This window comes from Ailuropoda melanoleuca, chromosome 2 (assembly GCF_002007445.2).
Source record: "Ailuropoda melanoleuca isolate Jingjing chromosome 2, ASM200744v2, whole genome shotgun sequence".
Classification (NCBI taxonomy): domain Eukaryota; kingdom Metazoa; phylum Chordata; class Mammalia; order Carnivora; family Ursidae; genus Ailuropoda; species Ailuropoda melanoleuca.
In genome coordinates, this window is record NC_048219.1 from 69171515 (window position 1) to 69195670 (window position 24156).

The 24156-nt window shown below is 39.7% G+C and overlaps 2 protein-coding genes across 4 annotated transcripts in view; one reads left to right on the forward strand and one right to left on the reverse strand.

Moving 5' to 3' along the window:
* Positions 1 to 15286, forward strand: part of MFSD14A (major facilitator superfamily domain containing 14A) — a 39656-nt gene extending 24370 nt beyond the window's left edge. For both annotated transcript variants that reach the window (XM_002920771.4, XM_034653970.1), the window contains 7 exons: positions 2650 to 2868; positions 3145 to 3258; positions 3985 to 4056; positions 10409 to 10521; positions 11797 to 11894; positions 12849 to 13012; positions 14082 to 15286. In XM_002920771.4, coding sequence (XP_002920817.1) covers positions 2650 to 2868; positions 3145 to 3258; positions 3985 to 4056; positions 10409 to 10521; positions 11797 to 11894; positions 12849 to 13012; positions 14082 to 14288 — 987 coding nt within the window. In that variant the 3' untranslated portion in view covers positions 14289 to 15286. The remainder of the gene's footprint in view (positions 1 to 2649; positions 2869 to 3144; positions 3259 to 3984; positions 4057 to 10408; positions 10522 to 11796; positions 11895 to 12848; positions 13013 to 14081) is intronic.
* Positions 12482 to 24156, reverse strand: part of SASS6 (SAS-6 centriolar assembly protein) — a 53807-nt gene continuing 42132 nt past the window's right edge. The window contains exons 15-17 of one of the 2 annotated variants that reach the window (XM_034653969.1): positions 20339 to 20436; positions 17563 to 17657; positions 12482 to 12795 (exon numbers count right to left, since the gene is read on the reverse strand). In XM_034653969.1, the coding sequence (XP_034509860.1) occupies positions 12671 to 12795; positions 17563 to 17657; positions 20339 to 20436 (318 nt within the window). In that variant the 3' untranslated portion in view covers positions 12482 to 12670. Of the gene's footprint in view, positions 17459 to 17562; positions 17658 to 20338; positions 20437 to 24156 lie in introns of both variants that reach the window. The other variant, XM_002920770.4, reaches the window with a different exon arrangement.

Here is a 24156-nt window from a genome sequence, read left to right on the forward strand (position 1 = left end):
CCACATCAGGCTCCTCTGCTATGAGCCTGCTTCTTCCTCTCCCACTCCCTCTGCTTGTGTTCCCTCTCTCGCTGGCTGTCTCTATCTCTGTCAAATAAATAAATAAAATCTTTAAAAAAAAATAAAAATAAAAAAATAAAAATACAAGAACCATTCTTAGCTGGATTTGACCCAGAGGTGGCAGGTTGCCAACCTCTGAATACTGTTTTGGGAAATTAAGTATTTGATGGCAGTGTAATCTCTTGTCTATCAAATCTAGGAATAAAATAGCCAACACAGGCATGAAAGTGTACAGATCATTATGAGATAGAAGTAGGACACTGATGAGCGTCAGCAAATACGGAACAAGCATCTTTTGATAAATAAGGTCTGAATATTGTGTCAGGCTGAATCTTAGTTTTACAAGAGACTGTCTTCTTTGATTCAAAGGACACAAAGAATCATAGAATTGGGAAGTTTTGAGGGGAAATACCCATTGTGAGAAACCTATAAAAAGAACTAATGATTTCAGTGGTAAACTTAGAACATTAAATACGAAGTTGATGATGGCCAGGAATTTTTTTTAACAGTTTTATTGAAAGAGATATAGTTTACATGTTGTAAAATTCATCCATTTTATGTGTATAGTTCAATGAATTTTAGTAAATTTATACAGTTGTACAACCATAACCACAATCCAGGTTATTTTTGTTAAAGTACTGTATTTTGTCATAGCCATTTCCTTGAAATTAATAATTTTCAACCTGGAGGCTTTATATATTAAAGGCATATTTTAGCAAATGACAAGTAATTCTAGAAGTAATACGGATGCAGCTAACAGGGGGGAAAGTGTTCTTTATGGTCCTTTTTATGTTGTGGTCCTCTTTCTGACTAACCCGAAAAAAAGGCCACTGGATGGACAGAATGGAGAAGGGAAAGGACACAAAACACCTACACTTGAATTGGACCTTTGCTCACTGCCTTGAATGCATGATCTCAGTGTAATACCCTCAGATACCTCGGTGACCCTTGCAGCAAGAAGCACTGCTCCTTTGTCCACTCAGGTTCCAGAGCTCTGCCTATTCCCAGGTTCCTCTGAGACCACAGCCCACTGCATTTAATTTGCTAAAGCTGCCCAGGGCGCCCAGGTGCCTCGGTCAGTTAAGCGCCCAACTCTTGGTTTCTGCTCAAGTCATGATCTCAGGGTCATGAGATCGAGTCCCGAGCCCAGTTGGGCTCCACATTCAGTGTGGAGTCTGCTTGAGATTCTCCTCCTCTTCCCTCTCCCTACCCCTCTGTCCCTCTCCCCACTTGGATGGGTGTGTGCTCCCTCTCTCTCTCTAAAATAGATAAAATAAATAAAAATCTTTAATGTGCTAAAGCTGCCCTAACAAAATGCCGCCACAACCCAGTTTTAGAACATTTCCATCAGCGCAGCGGCCATCTGCCATCCATCCCCACCCACTTCAGCCCTTACCTCAGGCAGCCAACCACCAACGTGCTTTCTGTGTAGTTTTGCCTTTTTTTTTTTTTTTTTAAGATTTTGTTTGTTTATTGAGCATGTGAGCAGGGTGAGGGGCAAAGGGAGAGAGAGAATCTCGAGCAGACTCCCCAGTGAGCACGAGCCTGATGGGGGACTCTGTCCCAGAACCCTGAGATCTTGACCTGAGCCCAAACCAAGAGCCAGAGGATTTAACCAGCTGAGCTATCCAGGTGCCCCCGTAGTTTTGCTTTTAATAGAAATTTAACATAAATGAAATAATACAACACATAGTCTTTTGTGTCTGCGCTTAGCATAACCTTTCATTCATGCTGACACGTTTATCAGCAGTCCCTCTTGTGCTTCGGTGCAGCGTTGCACTGTGTGGGATGTACTCTTTTGTCCATCGTTTACCAGCCGGTGGACATTTGGGTCAATGGTGGGATGCGTCAAGTTACTGCAGTGTTATGTACTTGTCAAATAATTGACCTTTGGAAATTGAATTGCTTCTTTGGAGCAGTTATTAATAAGCAGCCAGAAATCAGCACTCCTGTGAAGTTAAATCCTCCCTCCCAAAGTCAAAAATGGCGTAGAAGCAGCCCCTCGGGCACTGCAGCGTTCACGTGCGACTGATCCGCAGGCCGTTCTGTCTCACAGGCCGGACGCGTCTGGGGTTAATTGTTCTTCCTCTGCGTCCTCTTTAATCTGCATCTTCACCAGGGGTGTGTGGCCTTCTTCAGAGTTGTAGACGTGGTGAGAGATGGGCTCAGTGCCAAGGACCTGGGATCCCATCCTTCCCAGCTCTGCCCCTAAAGAGACCCCCCAGTTCACTTTTGTACAGGCACTTACACTCTTACTGATGAGGAAGATAAACCTCAGAGTCTTTAAGCTTTATTGCATCAAGGTAAACACGCATCTCATTTTAGTATTGGAAAAATCACAGTGACAGTGGATTTCCCTAGAGCATTGTTCCTTAGACTTCTTTCAGGCCATTACATATTTTTTTAGTTAAGAATCTAATTCTTTTCTCTTCCTGCAAAAGAAGAACGTATAATAAGAACGGCACAGGTAGGATCATGGAAAGGGAGAGCGCGGCAGGAGGAGTGACGTAAAGCTGAGTTCTGCGGTGCTGAAGGCAAGAGTCGGGGTGCTGGGGCTAACCTCTTCCTGTGCACTTGGACTTGGTGCAGGTTTCAGCAACGTTTGCCGCGAGCCTGGTGACCAGCCCGGCCATCGGAGCTTACCTCGGCCGAGTGTACGGGGACAGCTTGGTGGTGGTCCTGGCTACAGCCATAGCGTTGCTGGATATTTGTTTTATCCTTGTGGCTGTGCCGGAGTCCTTGCCCGAGAAGATGCGGCCAGCGTCGTGGGGGGCACCCATTTCCTGGGAGCAGGCTGACCCGTTTGCGGTAAAAAGTTCATGTTTTTCCTTCTCTTTGGCAAAATGAATGTATGATTCAATGCAATATCCATATTTTGTCGTGGATGTTTCCTTGGGGAAAACATCTCGACAGATTTTTAAAAATATTTTGAAATACTTTTCAGAATAGTTTGGGGAGGATGAAAGACATTGAAAACACGGCTAAGTGTCTATATGTACACGGCCAGAAGATAACACTGTATATTTATACGAGCAGCTCAGTGTTTGGCTGTAAGACCTTATATCAGTCTTTTTCTTATTCTAGTCCTTAAAAAAAGTGGGCCAGGACTCCATAGTGCTGCTTATCTGCATTACGGTGTTCCTCTCCTACCTTCCAGAGGCGGGCCAGTACTCCAGCTTCTTCTTATACCTCAGACAGGTGAGATCCTCTCGTGCCGCGGGGGGCTTTTCTTCCATCGTGTAGGGCCTTCATAACAAAAGTAGTTACTCTCGAGAGCTATGACAGCAGAGACTTTTTACATGCCTGTTTTGTAAACGGCTTGCTAGCCTTAACTTCCTGTGCGGAGTGCTTCATGCCCCGTACGCGTATCTTTTAAGACTTTGGCTTCTGCAGGATACGACTGTCCTGTCCGTGTCTGTGGCTTGAACTTATGTGTTGCATGTAGAAGTGATGGGACGCTTGCAGTCCATCCATCTGCTCCTGTCTCGGTGATGTAAGCAGGTATCCGTGCAGCAGCTGGCCGTTCTGAGAGCATTTGTTTTCCCTCCTTGACACTGATCTTACCAAGCAGGAGGACGCCTCTCTCAATACCTGTAAAAAGCACAAAACAGTGCAATACTTACTTGTAAAATGGATTCTGAGTGCTTGATAGCTGTCTCCAATTTATGAAATCTAATCTAAATTAAGGAACTTAGATTTACCAAATCTAAATTAAGTAGCTGTTATTTTTGGTATGTTAACAGTTGTTACAAATGTGGTTCCTGGCGAAAGCCAGATTCTTCCTCTGAAGAATTCTTTGGTTATAAATGAGTTGTATATTTTTTTTTCTGGCCCGTTTAATGTTAATATGCAAGCAGTTGCATCAGTATGGCGTTTGTTGTACTTTTGTCTTTATTAATGTTTCTTTTTCTGGAAACGTTCTAGATAATGAAGTTTTCACCAGAAAGTGTTGCAGCATTTATAGCAGTCCTTGGCATTCTTTCCATTATTGCACAGGTGAGTCTCTTTTTAGTTAGACAGTGAGGAGGTAGATCATTGCTCCTGGCTGACCATCCAAAAGGGGCCTCAAGTGATACTCAAGTGACATTTTCTTGGTGGAGTCACCAGTGTCAGGAATCTGAGGTTTGTAGGTTCAGAAATTCAGTTTTGTTAAGTGTTTGCTAAGTCTTGATCAGATTTGAGGGGCTGACACATATTAAGCATTATATAATGTATAAACCCAAAAGATAGTTTATTGATTTAAACTAGAGTGTACACCTGCATAAACTTAAAATTTTATATCAGTCCTTACATATTTATTGAATACCGCCATTTGTCCGGCCCTGGGGGGTGGAAGCAGGGAACTTAACTAAATCCCTGCTGTTGTAGAGTTTGCATCTTGCAGGGTAAGACAGAAACCTCATAAATATGTCCGTGTAAACGTATTAGGTGTAAAGAAAACAATAAAGAAAATTGCTGCTGGGGATCCAGAGGGACTGGGGGCTGGGTGTTGTTTTACTTGGAAGGGTTGGGAAGGCCTAGAATGATACAGGTGACATTTGAGCAGAAACCTGAAGGAATGAAGAGCAAGCCCTGGGGAGATCTGGAAGAGGGGGATTCTAAGCAGCAGGAACAGAAGTAAAACTCTAAGGAGGGACTGTAGCTGGCATGCGTGAGAAACTGGTGGAGCGAGCGAGGGAGAGACCGTCAAGAAATGAAGTCAGAGAAGTGGAGGGGGACCGCCAGGTCATCTGGGGCCTCACAGGTTATCCTGAGACTTGACAGGAAGATAGGAAGCCATTAGAGGGTTTTGAGCAGAGGAATGACATGAACTATTTACCCTAGAAACCCAGTTGGTAGCCAGCAGTTGTTTGATGAATAAGATATTAACCCAGGGATCTGTATTTTCTTAGGAGATATTTCATCTTTCCCTCAATTCTCTGTTCCATGATCAAGTAGTATATTCCAGTGACCAGAATTTTCTCAAGGCAGTATTTCTCCTTTCCGTGAATAAAGCCCTACTCATTTCTTCTGTTGAGCTTTGCTTTTTCTAGACTGTAGGTGATCTAACACTCTTTCTCACCTTAGATCTCGTCTTCAGATTGCAGCTTTGTTTGTTTTATTCTGTTCCTCAGAAAATGAAAGGCAGGGTCCATTTAATAAGACCCTTAGATGTTTTACCATCTCTTAGGTGTAGGATTCCTTCTGCAGATTTCATCATTTTTGAATTTTTGGTAGGTTTAGTGATAAATTTCAAATTTAAATTTAATTCTATAATATACCCATGGCCCCACACATGCATACATATGGCATTGAGAATTAGAACTATTTCTAACTTCCGTTTTATTAATTAATTTTTATTTTTAAAATATTTTTTCAAATTCAGATTCAATTAACATATATTATTGGTTCCAGAGGTAGAGGTCAGTGATTCATCAGTCTTATAGAATACCTATGCTTATTATATCATGTGCCGTCCTTAATGTCCATCACCCAGTTACCCCATTCTAACTTCCATTTTATCTTGAAGCTCCTTAATCAGGAATAATGTTGCATTTAAATATGCATTCCTGGCTGTCAGAAAAGTGCACCTCAGCTCTGGGGGAAAGTATATTGTTGCCTATATGTAAAAATAGCTTTTTAAAAAACACCTTTCTGAAGCATAACACCAAGGAAAATGTACAGACAGTAGAGCTTGCGGAGCTATCGAATGTTACACCAGCCTTGAGTCCTGGAAAAATCTAGCTTGGTCATGATGTCTTATCTTTTTCATACATTGCTGAGATTATGTTTGCTAATATTTTGTTCAAGATTTAGACAAAGAGAACAAGCTACCATTTACTGTCATGGCACTTAGGGGATGAATAGCTCTAAAGTGTTAGTAAGTTCTGTTTCATATTTCACTGATCTGGAAGCTGCAGGTGCCTTATACATTCGGGAGTAACACTGCTTGAGTGAAGTGAAGGTGCTTTGGAGGAAGTGTTCCCTGTGCTCAGCAGAGGGCACCTGGCACAAGGATGCAAGATGGAAAACAGCTGTGGATGCAGGAGGGGCGTGGTTGGGTTTGTGTGGGGAGCGCTCGCAGTGCTTGGAGTCTGGGGGGAAATGAGCCACCAGCCAGCCAGCACTGGTGGTACAGCAGGCCTTATGTACCCAGCCCACAAGGAATATGGTCCTGAAATGACCATTTAGCTTTTGAGGGCTACGTAGAAATACCATTTTTGAGATGAATTTTCACATTTAAAAAAGTGAGAAAATTAGTTGGACTTCAAAAACGGGTGAATGGAAGTATGTAGTGTATATAGAAATACTGATCATTACATTGCTGTCGTTATATGAACTAAAATATTAAGTGTACTATAAACCCCAAAGGTAGAAGGATTGTCTTGTATTCTCATTTATGTCAAGTATACTGTTGAGAATAACTTGTTGCCTGCTCATGTTACTGCTTGCCCTTGTGCCTTTGTTCCTGCTGTTTCTGCCTCCCCTCCCTCTGCCCTGAGTATCCTTTCTCCAAGTTCCCATACTAACTGAGGCATATCTCTGTCATTGTATAGAATATACTGTACTATCGCTTTTACCTCTGTTTATTTGTGATTATTTTTGCCTCGGTAGATTTTGGGTCCTAGTAGAGCTCTGAGTAGACTGTGAGGTCAGGATTATATCACATTCGTCTTGGTCACTGTAGCACCCTGTATTGTGCCTGCAACCCAGTTCAGTGCTAAATTAGAGGCCATTGGGTTTTTTTTCCATGCTGTTTTAAAACTTTAAAAAGGGTGCCTGGTTGGCTCAGTAGGTAGAGCATGTGACTCTTGGTCCTGGGGTTGGGAGTTCGAGCCCCGTGTTGGGTGTAGAGATTACTTAAAAAAACAGAATCAGTAAATCATACACACATACTTATTTTAAAAATTAGTAGTAAGCATTTAAAAATTGGGAGGTTATATGAAAATATGTGTATGTAGCTTCTCCCCCCAAACGATAAGATCTGGAAACATGGGCAGACCCACTTTCCAGTGGGAGCCAAATGGTTGCTGTCCCCTCTGGGGCTTTTAGGCCCCATCACTTCTTTGGTGCCAGGAGGCGTGAGTTCTAACTTATGCACTAAATAAATGTTTACATGAGTGCAGGGATGTTGTTGGACATATTTCCTCAGTGTTCTTCTCTAGTCCTCCATAATGCTGGCGACTCCCAAATTTCTACCTCCAGGCCAGCCCCTGAGCTCCTGGTTGACACACATGTTGGGCATCTTAAACTCGGTATAAGCAAAACTAAAATCTGGATTCCTTCCCTTTAGCACTGCTCATCTCATTGATGGGGGTCACCGCACTCCTGGTTGTCGGGGCCACAACAAACCTTGGTGTCATTTTTGTTGATTCCTGCCGTTCTTTATCCTTACCACACATTCAGTCCCTCACATGGTTTCTCCTGTCACCTCTGTCTCCAAAGTCATGCTGAATTGAAGCATTTCTCCCCCGCTCAGTTAGCAGTAGCCAGTCTAAGCCGTGGCTATTGCCTCCATCTGGTCTTGTGACTTCCGTGTTTGTTTCCCTATGGTTTATGAGCCACTTGGCAAAGTAATTTTTGTAAAGTGAATTTTTTTAAAGATTTTATTTATTTTAGAGTCAGTGTGAGCAGGGGGAGGGGCAGAGGGAGAGAGAGAATCTCGAGCACACTCCACACTGAGCATGGAGCCCTATACGGGGCTTGATCACACAACCCTGAAATCATGACCTAGCCGAAATCAAGAGTTGGACGCTTGAGCCACTTAGGCGCTCCTGTAGAGTGAAATTTTAATCCTCTTGTAAAATTTACTTTCCGTTGCAACCAGAATAAAACCTAGACTCAACGTGACCTCATTTTGTCCCATTCTCCCATGTTGTTGAATACACTCCAGTTTAGGGCCTTTGCATCTGCTGTCACCCCCTGCTTGGAGCACTGTTCCCTGAGATACATAGCCACCTCCCCCCCCATTCAGCTGTCACCTCAGAAGGGCCTTCTCTGCCCGTCCTGGTTCAAGCAGCACCTCTACCCCGCTACCCCCTTTCAGTTTTTTTCCATAGCAGCTACAGCCTGCAGTTATCCTGCTAAACCAGTACACTTACGTCCATCTCTCTCCAAGGTGAGGTATTCTGTTTGCTGACCTGTACTTTGACCTATTCCCTAACCTTTGGGTCACTTCCCTTAGACCTAGAATAGGAGTGGAATGTGGTAGGAACTTGTCAAATATTTGATTAACTGACCAAAACGGATGGCAGTTAATTGTTAACTAGCTATGTACATCTTGGTTAAATTAGTCATTTAACCTTTGGGGCAAAATGAGTTAAACTAAATAATTTTTCTTGTCTAGCACACTGTATATACTAAGTAATTTATCCCATTATTATTGAGGATATTGTGACATATAAATCACATACTTTCCAGTAAATACTAAGAACGTACGGTAGCTGCTGGATACAAAGGTACAGATATTTAAGGAAAGTTCCTGCCCTTGGGGAGAAAATCAGTGTTCCCAGGTAGGGTGTGCTGTATACAGGAAGTTTTTCTTTGCTAACTGCTTACTGTGGGTGAGTTCCCTTTTGTGGTTGTGGTTGTTGAGAAGAATGTAATCCGGCAAGGTTCCATGCCTTGTGGAACTCAGTCTTTTTTTGTTTGTTTGTTTTAAAGATTTTATTTATTTATTTGACAGAGAGACAGCCAGTGAGAGAGGGAACGCAAGCAGGGGGAGTGGGAGAGGAAGCCCGCTCCCAGCAGAGCAGAGAGTCCTACATGGGGCTCGATCCCAGGACTCTGGCATCACGCCCTGAGCTGAAGGCAGACACTTAACGACTGAGCCACCCAGGCGCCCCCAGAACTCAGTCTTATACTCACTAATGATTTAAGGGGAAATCTGAGAGAAGAAAGCGATGAGTGTCAATTGTTCAAGAACCCTTACAGGACTCTTCATTTGCTTTCCACTGCCTTGTGATTGTATCTGATTAAGCTCTTATATTGTTATTTCAATTTAAAGAATTTTATTTATTTTGAAGATTTTATTAATTTTTTCAGGAGAGAGTGTGAGCATGAGCCGGGGGTGGGGGGTGGTGGCAGAGGGAGAAGCAGACTCCCCACTGAGCAGGGAGCCCTATGTGGGACTCTGTGGGGCTCGATCTTAGGACCCCGGGATCATGACCTGAGCCGAAGGTAGACACTTAACCAACTGAGCCATCCAGGCACCCTCAGTTTAAAGAATTTTAAACTGATATTTGATAATTGCACATTTACAATGTCAGCCAGTCGTCAAGTAGTGATTTCCTGACTTATTTTCACCTTTTCCTCTGTGGACTTACAAGCTGTCTTAAGTAGTATATTCAGTACTTTCATTAGAATAGCAAGAAATAGGGGTGCCTGGGTGGCTCAGTCATTAAGCGTCTGTCTTCAGCTCAGGTCATGATCCCAGCATCCTGGGATCAAGCCCCGAGTCGGGCTCCTTGCTCAACGGGGAGCCTGCTTCTCCCTCTCCAGGTCCCCCATGTTTGTGTTCCCTGTCTCGTGCTATCAAATAAATAAATAAAATTTTTAAAAATAGCAAGAAATATTTTCTGATGACCCCAAATCATTGCTGAATTTCTTTTAGCTTTGAAGGAAAAGAAAACCCATCCAACCCATAGTATTGTTTATTAAACACCTACTGTGTGCCAAGCACAATGCCAAGCATTTTGTAAATATTTCCTCTAACCGACATGACAGAATTTTGAAGTAGGTACTATTATTGCCATTTTGTAAGAGACAGAACTGTTTCAGTGTGAAGTAACTTGCCCAGGGTCACAGAGCCAAGATTATGATACAGGCTGTGTTCTTACACTGTACTATTCCCAAATCATACTTATTACACCTATTTACTGTTTGTAAAAGCATCATGCTTTCAGCAATAATTTAGGTGAAGGATATAGAGTAATTCTTGTACTGTTCACTTTTGCTTAGTTGGGAGGATAAGCATTTTGGATTAACTTGGACCCATAAAAACTTTTAAAGCTATTACATAACAGGGATCCCCAAATCATTGGTTCGAACCTTTTGATGATACTGCTTATAATTTGATTTAAGTGGTCAGTAGAAATGTACTGAATAGAAAGTTCACTTTTCTGTTTTCATTCTTCTTCCCTGAATCTGGATCTGTGTCAGCAAAGGGACTTTTCATTTGCTCTATATGACCCGGAGTAATGGTCTCAAAATATATTCAGGGCAGTTGTTAAAAAACCAAAATGCAGAAAAGTGGTGGTTGTCCTTTTATATTGCAGAATTGAAGGAAGTCACCAAGTATTTTTTATTTTTATTTTTAAAAAGCTCTTTTCTGATAAACGATTCTGTTCTGGTTTTTCTTCTTTTCTAGACCATAGTCTTGAGTTTACTTATGCGGTCAATTGGAAATAAGAACACCATTTTATTGGGTCTAGGATTTCAAATATTACAGCTGGCATGGTATGGCTTTGGTTCAGAACCTTGGTAGGTATACTTTAATTTTTAAATTTTTGATGTTTTTTTTCAGCTTTATCGAGGTATAATTGACAGACTTTTTTAAAGATTTATTTTGGAGAGGAGAGAAAGCATGAGCATACACGTGGTTGGGGGAGGGGCAGAGGGAGAGGACGAATCCCCACCAGATTCCCTGCTGAGCACAGAGCCTGGTGTGGAGGTCAATCCCAGGACCCTGAGCCAAAATCAGGAGTCGGACACCCAGCTGACTGAGCCACCCAGGCGCCCCTAATTGACAGACATTTTTATATTTGCTTCTCATCTAGGGCTTAGTATTACTAGATTTTAATCTGTCTCCTACTGTGCTTTTTTTCTCTCAAAATGTATGTAATACAGATTTCGCACTTGTGTATTTGTATATTCTAGAATGGCTTAAAGACAGAAAGGTGTGACATTTTCTATGTGACAGATTAGATTTTTTAATGAGATTAGTTTTTAAATCTCTGCTGAGCATTTTTGTATCAGTCTGTCATTAGGATAAAACATGTAATCGCAAAGCAACAAAGCCCTGAAAGCTAGCGTTACTTTTTTTAATTTTCTGGTTAGGAAAAAAAAATGTTGTATAGAATCAGTGATCATTACTGACAACAGGCCAGAAGTTAATTGAGAAAGCCCGATTGTTTTGGTCCCAGCTTCATGCCAGAGAAAAGGCTCTGCTTTTCTTGCCAGTCTGGTGGCCTGCAGGGGCATGGTGCTCGCACCGTCGAGGTCAGGCCGCGCAGGCACGCCGTTACGCTCGGGATGACGGGGCTCAGCTCGCTTCATTCAGGTTTCATTCCCCTGAACATACTGCCTCTGTTGGGATTTGGATAGGAGCAGCATCAGGAATGTGTTTTGACGGATGTTTTGTTTTCCAGGCTAGTTTCACAAAGGGGTGCTCACACTTTAAATGATGTAAAACACTTACTTCGGGTTTCAAGCCCCGAACACCCAAGGCTTAGATCAGATCAGCAGCTTCACACTGCAGCCCGGGTCTGCGGGAACACGGCCGCAGACTGACTCACTGGCTGCAGAGGCACGTAATGATGTACGTTATTCTCAGCGGCCTCCCCGTCCCCACCTACCGCTCAGGCCTTAGAGCGACTTGCCCAGAGTCACGTAGGACGGAAGGAATAGACCAAGTACGGTTCTCCTTTTCCCTGTACCACGGACATCTTGCAGTAACAGTTACACGAATTCAAGCGTGTATTCTGACTGACAGGCACAGTGGAGAATGTATTTTTGTTTTGCTGCTTCTGGTTACAGGATGATGTGGGCCGCCGGGGCGGTCGCAGCCATGTCTAGCATTACCTTTCCAGCGGTCAGTGCCCTTGTTTCACGAACTGCTGATGCTGATCAACAAGGTGAGTTGACAAGAACCCATAATTATTTCAAAGCACAGTCTTCCTAAATCCTAGGTTCTATTTCCTTCCTCAGTACAGAATTGTAACTATGTCTTCAAAGTAAAAAATTTAAAACTGCTTTCACTGTTAAAAGGAAGAGCAGATTCCAGGGTATTGTCCTTAGGTGGACATCTGTAACCATGTCTCTCGCTCTGAATACGTGGCCGTATCTGTTCTTTTGCTAGAAGGTCTAGGGATGTAGGCTGGCCACCTTATGTTCACTATTAAGTGTTTGCTATGATGGGCTAGACACCTTGGGTTTAAGTAACCCTTTTATTTAAATCTTAGGTTTCAGTTATCTAAAGACCTTAGAAAAACATTTTTATCTTACGCTTTTTGTGATTGGAACATTTAATTCTCAAAATGCTAACAGGTAAATAATTCCTTGAAAAGGGTGTGTTTTCTCTAGTCATAAAGGGGAAAGAGGCGGGGTGTTACAAAAGAGTGGCGGCAATGACTTGGTTGATAAATGAGGAAGGAAAGGCCTGTCACTAAAGCAAATTGCATTTTAAATTTGAGAAAAGATCCCAGAGAAAAACAAAACTCTGTATTTGATTTAGTGGGGTCTTAAGTAGCTGCTTGGGAGCAGTTTTTTTTTTTTTTTTTTTTTTTTTTTTTTTTTTTAACAAATATACTTGGGAACTCATGCCTGATTTTTAGCCAGGGATGTTTTAAAGGGAAAGTGCTTTTGCCCACCTATTTAAACTGACCTATGTCTGGGTTGGGTTTACCTGATCTCACATTTGTAACGTGTTACTTTGTGGATCTGATGGCTTCTGAGTGCTCTTTAATGTCATCTTGGTAAATTGCTCGTGTCTGATGAGAACTTTGGTTTTAGATGGACTTCCTGTTTGTACTGGTTCTAGGGCAGGAAAAAATACGCGGTGCATTACATAATTTGTGTGAACAATTTAGGTGTTGTTCAGGGAATGATAACAGGAATCCGAGGACTGTGCAATGGTCTGGGACCAGCTCTTTATGGATTCATCTTCTACATATTCCATGTGGAACTTAAAGAACTGCCAATGACAGGAACAGACTTGGGAACAAACACAAGCCCACAGCACCACTTTGAACAGGTAATTCTTCATTCACGTGATAAAAATACAGTTCATTTGGCTGGATTGAAAGAGAAAATGGTTTTTGGTCACCCAAGCTTTTATGTGAGATGATTACTTTAGATCTACAGCACTTAAAAACCAAAGCCGAAGGGACTGTGCCCCCACTTGCCTCTTTTTGAAATCAGCTGTTCATACCTTTTCCCTCAAGAATTTAAGAATTACTGAAATATTCTAGTTGGTGATATGACACCTCATGGCACGGGTAACGGCCACCCGTCTGTACCGCGGTCTCATCGGGACTCCGGCTGAGGCCTGCCCTCTGTAGCGGACGGCCGTTAGGTGCTGCTTCACAGCTCTGTGCACTTGTTTGCTGTACTTGACCTCCTTCCAACTGAAAACACTAACGGCAGACATCCCCACCGTAGCCAGTACGAACAGCTCCTTGGTCCCTTGAACAGCTCCTTGGTCCCTTGTCAGCGCGCACTGATCTGCCAGCCAAGGCTGCTTTTAAATAGAAATGAATGTTTGCTTGTGGGCCAGACACAGGTTAAACTGGCTGTGCGAGTTTTTGCTAAGAATGAACGTAACTTTGGGCTAAAACAAAGGCCTTTTTGATTCTTACGGTAACAGCATCAGCTGTGTTTGTTTCCTGCACTTTCAGTTACTAGAGAATGTATTTAGCTTTTAAAACAAAGAAAACGGTCACTGATTCCGCTTCTGTGGTTAACAGCATATGCTACTTAATTGTCTGTCCTTGTGAGATCTTCCTGTTGAACTGATGAAATGAAGGCTCAGAGCACGTGTTCAGATTCTGTGCTGCAAGCGACAGTCGTCTGCTTTTGCATAGGCTGTTTTTAAAAAAAATCTCGTGGCTGTTTGTTGGATCAGTTGTTATCCTCAGAATTTTATAGTGAGAGTATGATAGTGTCCCTTTTCTCCTGAAAAGCAAATGCATCTGTGGCTCTGATGAAGAAAGAGAGAAGCCCTTGGCTTGTAATCCATAGCCATCTGGGATTACTAAAAACAAGCAGTTTCTTAGGAGCAGAGATGTCGGTGCAATAATCCTCATTATCTTTTTCTTTCTCAGAATTCGATCATCCCTGGCCCCCCCTTCCTCTTTGGAGCCTGTTCAGTACTGCTGGCTCTGCTTGTTGCCTTGTTTATTCCAGAACATACCAATTTAAGCTTACGGTCCAGCAGCTGGAGAAAGCACTGTGGCAGCCACAGCCATCCTCATAGTACACAAGCGCCAGGAGAGGCCAAAGAACCTTTACTCCAGGACACAAACGTGTGAGGACTGAAATCAGGAAGACTTTTCTATCACACCCAGGTCTTAGTTTTCACCTGTAGTTCTGGATGTACATTCCATTTCCATCTACGATGTACTTTAAGATTGTCTTAAGAAATGTATCTGCATGAACTCCGTGGGAACTAAAGAAAGAACCAGAACCAGACAGTTTTCCAAAGATGTTACAATTTCTTTTGAAAAGAAACCTTTTGTTTATTAGCACCAATTTCTTGCCACTAAGCTTTTTGTTTTATTATACGTCCTTTAATTAAAAACTATATACGTACCTTCTTAGATACTAGCAACGTCTCTGCTACCGTTTCCTTCAGGTGTTGAGCTTTAACTCTATTGATGCTGACTCACAGCGAGACAGAGTAGGGAGTACGGTTATGGACCTGTTCGTTTTTAACATTGTAAAATCTTGGGTCAAATAATTCAAAGCCTTAATGCAGATGCACTAAAGTAAAATGGTAAATGAATTGTTTGCATTAAAAAAAAAACTAAAGAAAATTGTACTAAATCTGAATCATGTTTCAAGCTTGTTTGTAGTAATTTTATTTTAAACATTCACCACTGTTTTTGAAATGAGAAAATATCAGCCATTTAGAATTTAAATTGGGGGTAGAGTCTGTAAATCTAAACGCTGGCTCAGATTTGTTCCCCAGCTACTTATACCACTATTCTTTTAATATTTGCATAATCATAAGAACCTCAACACTTGAATACATAATCTAAAAAATTATATAGTAAAGCTGGTAGCCTTGAAAATGTCAATGTGATATCTATATGTAGATAAATATATATAGTGGCCTTTCAGGACTGTCACAGTAACACTTTATTTACAGAGCTAATGTTTGTCCTAAATTTTCAGGACCCTAGAAGAGAGCTTTATACAATTACTGATGTGAATTTCTCTAAAGTGTATATTTTTGTGTCCAGTTATATTATTTAAAAAAGTGTTACTTTGTAAAAATTGTACATAAAGTATTGTATAGTTTACACTGTTTTCACCTTGTGTGTGGTTATTGCTCAATGCTTTTTAAACTTGGAACATTCACTATGGTTAAATAAGGTCTTAAAAAATGTAAATATTCTGTTAATAAAATTAAATATTTTAATGATTTTTTTTTTAAAAGAAAGTCTTGATCTGTGATTCCCTATAAGGTCTGTTTTGGCTTTATTTGTTACCATAATCATTTTTACAGTAACAAATCAAAGCTTTACACCGTTTTCCCTTCAATCCCTTTTTTTTCTCCCCCACTACAAAATACTCCTGTAGGAAAGACAAGAAATGAAAACTTAGTCCGTAAATTAAACGAAGTACTTAAATTCTAAGCATAGTCAACAACTGCAGATCAATGCTGTTTGTTTTTATATACAAGTCATACTCCATAAATACTTTATTAACAAAGCTCACAGTTTACAGAAATACATTAAGTGCAACCTTGTGATTATTAACACATGTACAGCTATACACTGCAAAACAATTTCAAATAAAAAAGAACTACCTGTATGTCCTAAGTCCCATCCAAACCCTGTCACAATGTTTTATATATATTACATAATATTTACAGGAAAGATTCTAATATCACCAAGAGGCTACTTTCCAGATTAATAGTAAGTGCTACCAAGTATTCTTACCTAATACTCCTTTAGTATATTGAAATGACAAGTCACATATAAAAAGTCACTACCCAGTAATGGTTACTAAATTTTTTAGAATAAATCCCCTAGTTAAGACTGGTTGCCAACTACCAGCACAGTTTCAAAGTATCAAGACTCAATATTGTGGCTTCAGAAAAATATGAGCAAATACTACATTCTTTGTCTTATCATGAACCCAATAACATTGATATTAATATATTGAATTCTCTTTCCTCATCTGTGTAGTAAGGTCCTTGAAAATAGTTTTTTAAAAATCACAAGAGCATTAGCAATCCTTGCAAACAAGATTTATACGTTTTGGAAGAGAACGCTCCTCTGGACTGGGTGATCATGAACAAGAAAATAAAATGGGACCCTTTGATTCTAGGTGGATTTTTTTGACCTAATTTTTTTCTAAATAATTCTTACTTAAAACTGGGTTGGTTACAGGGGAGAGAAAAAAGTTGTAACTTATAGAAGTTATTCATTTTGCTTACCTTATTAAGCAAACATTAAAATGAACCCAATCTGATATTATTTTAAAAAATGAATATTCATGATGCTCTTAAAGTATTCTGTATAGTACTTATTTTTAAAACATTCCACTAATATAGATTTAACTGCATAACAAACTAATAAAACTCCAAACAAAAGAGAAAAACTGGGTAAGTGTAGATTTCCAGGAAGCTTGAAATTCTATAAACTTTGCAGCTCAAATGATTAAAAGCACTTTATACCCAATCTGGGTTATATAAATACATTGTATAAATACATTACATAAATACATAGTCCAAATTATTTTTGTAATTTATCAGAATTACTTAGACTTGTTCAATAGCTAATTTAAAGATACTGCAAAGAAAATACTTGCTATGAAGGATTAATTTCATTCATTGAAGGTAATTTTAGGACTTTTCCCTTTACTGTAAATAATATAGTTATCTTTGGAGATAATCATTTTCCCTCATAATTTTCAGGTGTTAAATTTAAAACTCTTATTTTACTAATGAAAATGATAAAATGAATTATTGACATTCATATGTCTGAGCAGGTTTTCATTTACCCAGATACTCAATGACTAGAATGTCCCTTATAAAAGGATCAACTCTTTCCTTAGAACCTCTGAGAATTTCTAAGGATTCATTTAATAAAATTCATACTATTATTCTCTAAAACAACCATGTTCACAAACTAAAAAGTGTCATTTACTCAGAATCTTCACTCAGAGGCCCCCAAGTACAAACTGGCTCCTGTAGCTTGCCATGAAACCACAGCAGTTCTTAGAAAGGATCCAGACAATCTAATACAGTAAGCTCAAGTAAACTTTGCAACTTGCTGGCTTAGGATTTGATCTATGCTGTTCATATATTTTTAAACCATGGGAATTTCTGAAATTTCAATAAGAAGTAAAAGACAACATTGGCATTAACTGTTTGTTAACTGCCCGGGGAAATACGCGGAAGATGCAGGAGGGAGCACTGCAGGTTTGGAAGATGTCTGTAATGCTCCCAAAGTGCCATCTTTTTGATGGTCTGCAAATGAGGACAAAAAAAGATTATTTGTATTCACTTAAGTCTTTATAAAATATAGTCAATTAAACCACAGTGTAAAATCCATTTCAGAACTGTCCTCTCACCTGGGTTATTGAACAGGTTTTGGCTGAGCCCACGTAAAGGAATGCTATCTTCCCTTTTCTTCAGGTATTTGGATTCCAGCCCTAAATTTGCACCACTTGAAAGGAAAATAGTAATTATTTACTTAACAAAGCCTTATTTTCACTTTAATAATTTTGAAGGTTTATCTAATCTACAGACATAACATATACTATATATAAAATAAACTAATTGGGGGCGCCTGGGTAGCGCAGTGGTTAAGCATCTGCCTTTGGCTCAGGGCGTGATCCCAGCATTCTGGGATCGAGCCCCACATCAGGCTCCTCCACTAAGAGCCTGCTTCTTCCTCTCCCACTCCCCCTGCTTGTGTTCCCTTTCTCGCTGGCTGTCTCTCTCTGTCAAATAAATAAAATCTTAAAAAAAATAAAAATAAACTAATTCTGTTTATAGCTTTGTTCAAAATAAATCATTCTTCACTGGTTTCTTAAGCAAGTAATTTAGCCATGAACGAAAATACCCTTACCAGTAAACAGACTATAATAACACTAGTAAGTTGAAGAGCTAAGCTAAAGACTATAGGGGAAATGAAAACTCCAGTACTATGAAACTAAAACGACAATGCATAAATGATACATGATGAATGAAAACATGTTCATGCTTCAAGAATATCATTTAATAATTCCTATCTTGTATTTAAAATGAGTAAGGGGCACCTGGGTGGCTCAGTTGGTTAACCCTTCAAATCGATCTTAGCTCAGGTCTTGATCTCAGGGTTGTGAGTTCAAGTCCTTCACTGCATTTGAAACTAGGCATGGGGCCTACTTTAAAAAAATAAAAATATGAGTAAGATTTTTCCTTTGCCAAAAGCACTTCAAAATTTTATAGTACTTCAAACTTGTCATTAATATGCACTATTAAAATTAATATTAAATTTTAGTCAGATGAATACAAACATAAAATTCTGGAAAAACATGGGGGGCATTTACGTAGTTGTATTTTTCCCCTTTCTACCACCATATTCCTGTTTTCTAAATCTGTCCAGTGCCAAGCTTCTCTAGTAGTTCCATGTAACAAGAATTTAAAGGCACTCGTAAAACAATGTACATTCTTAAAATTGGTCTTTTTCCAATTTTCAGAAAAGAAGTAAGTGGGTGAATAGGTATTTCTTTCAATTTTAACTTGTTTTCCTTTAACTTTTGATACCCATTGCCACTTTTTCCTAGCTGACAACAAATAATGGAAAAAGCCAATTACAAACAGAAAATACTCAAAATAGCTGAACAGTCCTAATTTTATGGACACGTCTGATTTTGTACCACAAATACGGTATTTTCTTTTCTTTTTTTTTTAAAGACTTTATTTATTTATTTGACAGAGAGAGACAGCCAGCGAGAGAGGGAACACAAGCAGGGGGAGTGGGAGAGGAAGAAGCAGGCTCCTAGCAGAGCAGGGGAGCCCAATGCGGGGCTCGATCCCAGGACTCTAGGATCACGCCCTGAGCCAAAGGCAGAAGCTTAATGACTGAGCCACCCAGGCACCCCCAGATACGGTATTTTCTGCAAGTAAAATTGCTCTTGGTGTGCAGGACAGAGTTAAATATATAAACATGGTGTTCTACCATTAACATGAATTCCAGATGCTCTGCCTCTTGAACAAGTGTGAGATTAAATATAACAAATACATACATTTCAAGACTTCAAAGAATCTGTTTTTTAAAAGAGAGGCTCATGAACTATTGTAATATTCATGCTGGTGCCAATTTTAGAGAAGCTAATGAATAAGAGCCAGAGAACTGGGATAAGAAGCCTCTTGGAACTATTAGTAATTTATTCTGCAATATATTGGAATGATGACAGCTCATGGTAATGAGTGATTAAAGTAGGAAGCATAATAAGAAAAAAAATTGTACAAATGTGTAGACTACCAGAGAGACCACCCAGAGAGACAAGTTTTCACGAGCTGTTTCATGTAGTCACAGCTCACTGATGGACAAACCTCACTAGGTAAAACCTGTGTAAAAGCTAAAAAATACGAAGGCATTTCTGAGTAGGCAAAACAAGTCATAAAATTAAAGCTTATTTTGGTAGGTATGGGACAATCTCACAAGCCTTGTTATTCTTAGCAAAGAATTCTAGCAGTTTAAAATAGTTGGCTTCTGGGTCGCCTGGGTGGCTCAGTCGGTTAAGGGTCTGACTCTCAGTTTCGGCTCAGGTCATGATCTCAGGGCCCCGAGATGGAGTCATGGGACTCCGTGCTCCAGAGGAAGTCAGCTTTTCTCCCTCCTCCTTCTGTCCCTCCCCTTGGTCATGTGCTAAAATAAATAAATCTTTAAAATATAAATAATAAACTTAAATTAAATTAAAAAATAAATAAATAATAAAATAAAATAAAATAGCTGGCTTCTCAGAGTACTTTACACTGGAAGCATTAATTCAGAAAAATGGAGCGCTTCCAGAGGCAGACACAGCCATACAAGCAAACAAAAACAAAAGCCACACTAAAGGGAGTTAAAAAGATTTCTATCTACTTGACCAAAAGCAGATGAAAGGTAGTTCACTTATCTAGGAAAGTCTCTCTCAAAAAATAAAATTTTACTGTATAACTGTCTCCTACAGTTAAAAAAAATATGGGAAATCTCTTTCTTACAGATAAAAGGAACTTTACTTCAATCCCACTGACCGGCAACTTAAAATGTCACAGATAAATAAGTGGGCATCAAAGCTTTCAAGCACGGATACAAATTATTTAAGATAACTTTCAAAATTGCAAACATTAAATTTTATGCCAACAAGTACTTACTTTTCCTTATCAGTTGAGCAAGGCACACTAATAGTTGTTCCTGAATGAACATCTCCTAGTGATGTATTTGGTTTTGTAAACTGCAAGTTAAACTGAACCTGTAAAGAGGGAAAACACCTCATGTAACTGAATTAGTGAGAACTGAGACAGTTCCATATGGAGACAGGTGGTTAAATTTTTTTTCTGATAAATCTAGACCACAGAGGAACAGGATCAACACGAATTTTATAACACAGCACATTTGCTTGAGCAGATTTAACGACAACAACAACAAATTCTATTTCTCTGTCAAAAACATTCCTGTAATAGAAGCCAAGATGAACAGCATAAAATGATTCTCTTAACAATTATTTTGAAACAAAAACATTAATCCAGCTGAACAACCTGGGTTTGAACTGCGGGGATCTACTTACATACAGACTTTGGTCAATAAATACAGTACAGTAGAATGAGGTACCAGATGTCTGCTCATCACCACCCAAAGTTAGCAAAACTGGATCCTGGAGTAACACTCCTTACCCACTACCCAGAAATGCAGAAAACTTCCTTCTATGCAACGTCCAGGGGACGGCAGAGCACCTTTACCACCATCTCTCTAGGTTGGCTTGATCCACCTGACTCCCTACATGGTCCTAAGGCAGCTTCTGCTTACAGGAAATGCTGGCAAGCTGTGAGCCGCTAGATCCCTGGGGTATTAGCTTATCCACTTGGAGAACATTCGGTATGGCGGATGGCACCTCCCCCTGCTGTCTGCTCTGCATTGCAGGCTTCTTCCTGTCATTGTGAGGTTCCCCCAGGCCCTTTGGTGATGTGGTATTATTCTGTGATCCCTGGCCAAGTAGGACCAGTAACTGGCCCTGCCACTTCAGCAAGAATCGCTCTCCAGAGCTGGTTCCTTTGCTGCCTCTCAGTTCAAGGCTTCAATGAACTAACCTTCACACACACAGGAAGTGGGAAGAGGAGTGCCCAAACCAGGTGAGTGTCCTGCCGTTCCAGCCTACCCTGTATCTTTCTTCTACCTTCCCTTTGCTTGTTGTCATTTGGCAACTTCTTTTCAACCATAATATAAAATACATTCATTGGGGGGTGAGGTGAAAAAATATATAAATATATATTAAAAATACAGTAGTTCAATTTGGGGGGGAGTCAAAAGTTATATGCAGTTTTTCGACAATGTGGGGGTCAGTGCCCCCAAACTCCAGCACAGTTCAGGGTCAGCTGTACATTTAAATAATTGTCGTAGTTCTAAAAGTTGCCTCCCTCCTTACCACAATGATGCATATACCTCATGCATTCTGAGAATTCCTTCCTTTTCAAGAATTTTCGAAGTCTGTTATATTTAAGGATTCTAAATGAAAGCTAGGAGTTTGAATTTTAGAACAATCAAAAGTAGTGGTGCCTGGGTAGCTCAGTCGGTTAAGCGGCTGATCCTTGGTTTTGGTTCAGGTCATGATCTCAGGCTCAGGCTCTGCACACAGCAAGGAGTCTGCCTCTCTGCCTCCCTCTGTCCCTCCTTTCTCTCTCTCTCCCTTTAATAAATAAAAAATAAATTTTTAAAACAATCAAAAGTAATCCAAGAATCTATACAAAAATCCAAGCTAAAATATACGACTTAGGTTTCATACCAGAAATTTACAAATGGGTTGTATATTAGAAAAAGGTATACATCTAAGTCACCACACTAATAGATTTAAAAAAAAAAAATGACTACTTGCATACAAAGAAAAAGGTATGAGAAAATAATAAATATTTTTAGTAAAAACTCACAAAACAGCAATAGATACTAACTATTGGTTAAAATCACGAATTAAAAAGGTATATGCTACTGTATTTGACTATCAAGGTTCAATAAGCCAAAGGTATTAGTTCTCCCTACATTAACCTATGCATTTCACATGATAACCTTAAACACAAAAAGGATTTTTGAAAGTGAAACAAGCTGATTCTAATATTCCTTATAGAAAAATAAATATGAAAAAGAAATATTAAGAAAGTACCAGATATCAATTTATAAGATACAGGAAAAATCATAAATTAGTAACTGGACAAAATAAAAAGAATGGTCTCAAATACTGAACAACAGGTAGTACACAACTGTAATCTTTGAGAGAAGTGTGATCCCTACAACTGACCCACCTTTCCAAGTGGAGGCACTTTACCTAAATTCAGGTACAGCGGGAAAACACAATTGCTAAATGGAAGAGATCAAGATCAGAATTTAGGGAGGCTGGGGTGAGTGGAAGTTGCAGGGCAGAATTCTGATGAGAAAGAAGCTATAAAGGGGCTCCCGGATAGCTCAGTCAGTCAAGCGTCTCTTGATTCCGGCTCAGGTTATGATCTCAGGGTTGAGGCTGAGCCCCATGTGAGGCTCCATGCTCACTGTGGAGTCTGCTTGGGATTCTCTCTCCTCTCCCTCTGCCCCTACTCCTGTTCATGCTCACTTCCTCGCTCTCTAATAAATGGGGAAAAAAAATGTATAAAGAGAAAAATCTCTAGAAATCCACACATGGGTCCCCTTAAGTTTTTGCTCAGCACTGGACACATGCATAGAGAAAAAATCTCCACAAGACTAAAAAAAGAAATGGGAGTTTTAACCTGAACAATTCCAAAGGTTCATAATCCTGGAGTCAAAGTTGAAAGTCTTTGGTAATCATTTAGGGCATTCAGTGAAGAGCCAGGAAGGATCACAGTTTTATAGAAGAGCTGGACCATCTCTTGAGAAAAAGCTCCCAAGATGCACTGAAGTAAAGCTAAAGAAGAAAACAAAAAATGCAGAATGCTCCAAAGGGATCAAAGGAACCCCAAACTAACTGAAATAGCAGCCATTCTTTAAAGGAAGTAACAAAATCCATACAGTCAACAATGTAACCCCTGACAATGTTCCACATTCTATCAAAAATTACTAGAGATGACAATAAGAAAATGTGAAAACACCAAGAAAAAACAGTCAACAAAACAGATCCAGATTTGACAAAAATGATAACAGAACAAGGACAGAGATGTTAGAACAATGATAACTATGAACAAGAATTTCACGGAAATCAAAAGAATGGGAAAAAATGAAAGATATAAAAAAGAATGAAATGGAACTTGCAGAGATGACAAATTCATTACCTAAAATACAAATTTCTCACTGGACAGAAATAACAGCATATTAAACACTGCAGAAATAAAGACTGGTAAACTTTAAGACAGAACATTAGAATATAAAATGAAACATAAAAAAGTAAATGAAAAGTCTCAATGGAAAAATATGTGATCAACTGTGTAACTGGAGTACTGAAAGGAAATACTAGGGGAAAAAAAAAGTGAAATAATGACAGTTTTCCAAGCTGTCAACCATTAATCCTTGATAACAAGTCCTCAATAAAAAGCCCTAAGTGGATAATGATATACATGTACCACACCAAGGCGTATCATAAATAAGTTGCTGAAAAAAAAATCAATGCAAAAAAAGAAAATCTTAAAAGCAACCAGAGAAAAAAGTCACTTTCTATAAAGAGACTCCTTTAAGTAGAAAAGGCCATAATTAAAATTAGGAAAGGAAAACCTTTCATGAATAAAAGCAAACATACACTAAAGGTAATAGAGCAATTACTTATGAAGCTAGTGTAAAGGTTAGAAGACAAAATAAATTCAGTTATTTCTAAAAAATTAGTTAAGGGGGTGGCACACCTGGGTGACTCAGTCAGTTAAGCATCTGATTCTTCATTTCAGCTCAGGTCACGATCTTAGGGTCAAGCAACTGAGCCCCATGATGGGCTTCATACTCAGCACAGTGTCTGCTGGAGATGTTCCCCCCCCCCCGCGCCTCCCCT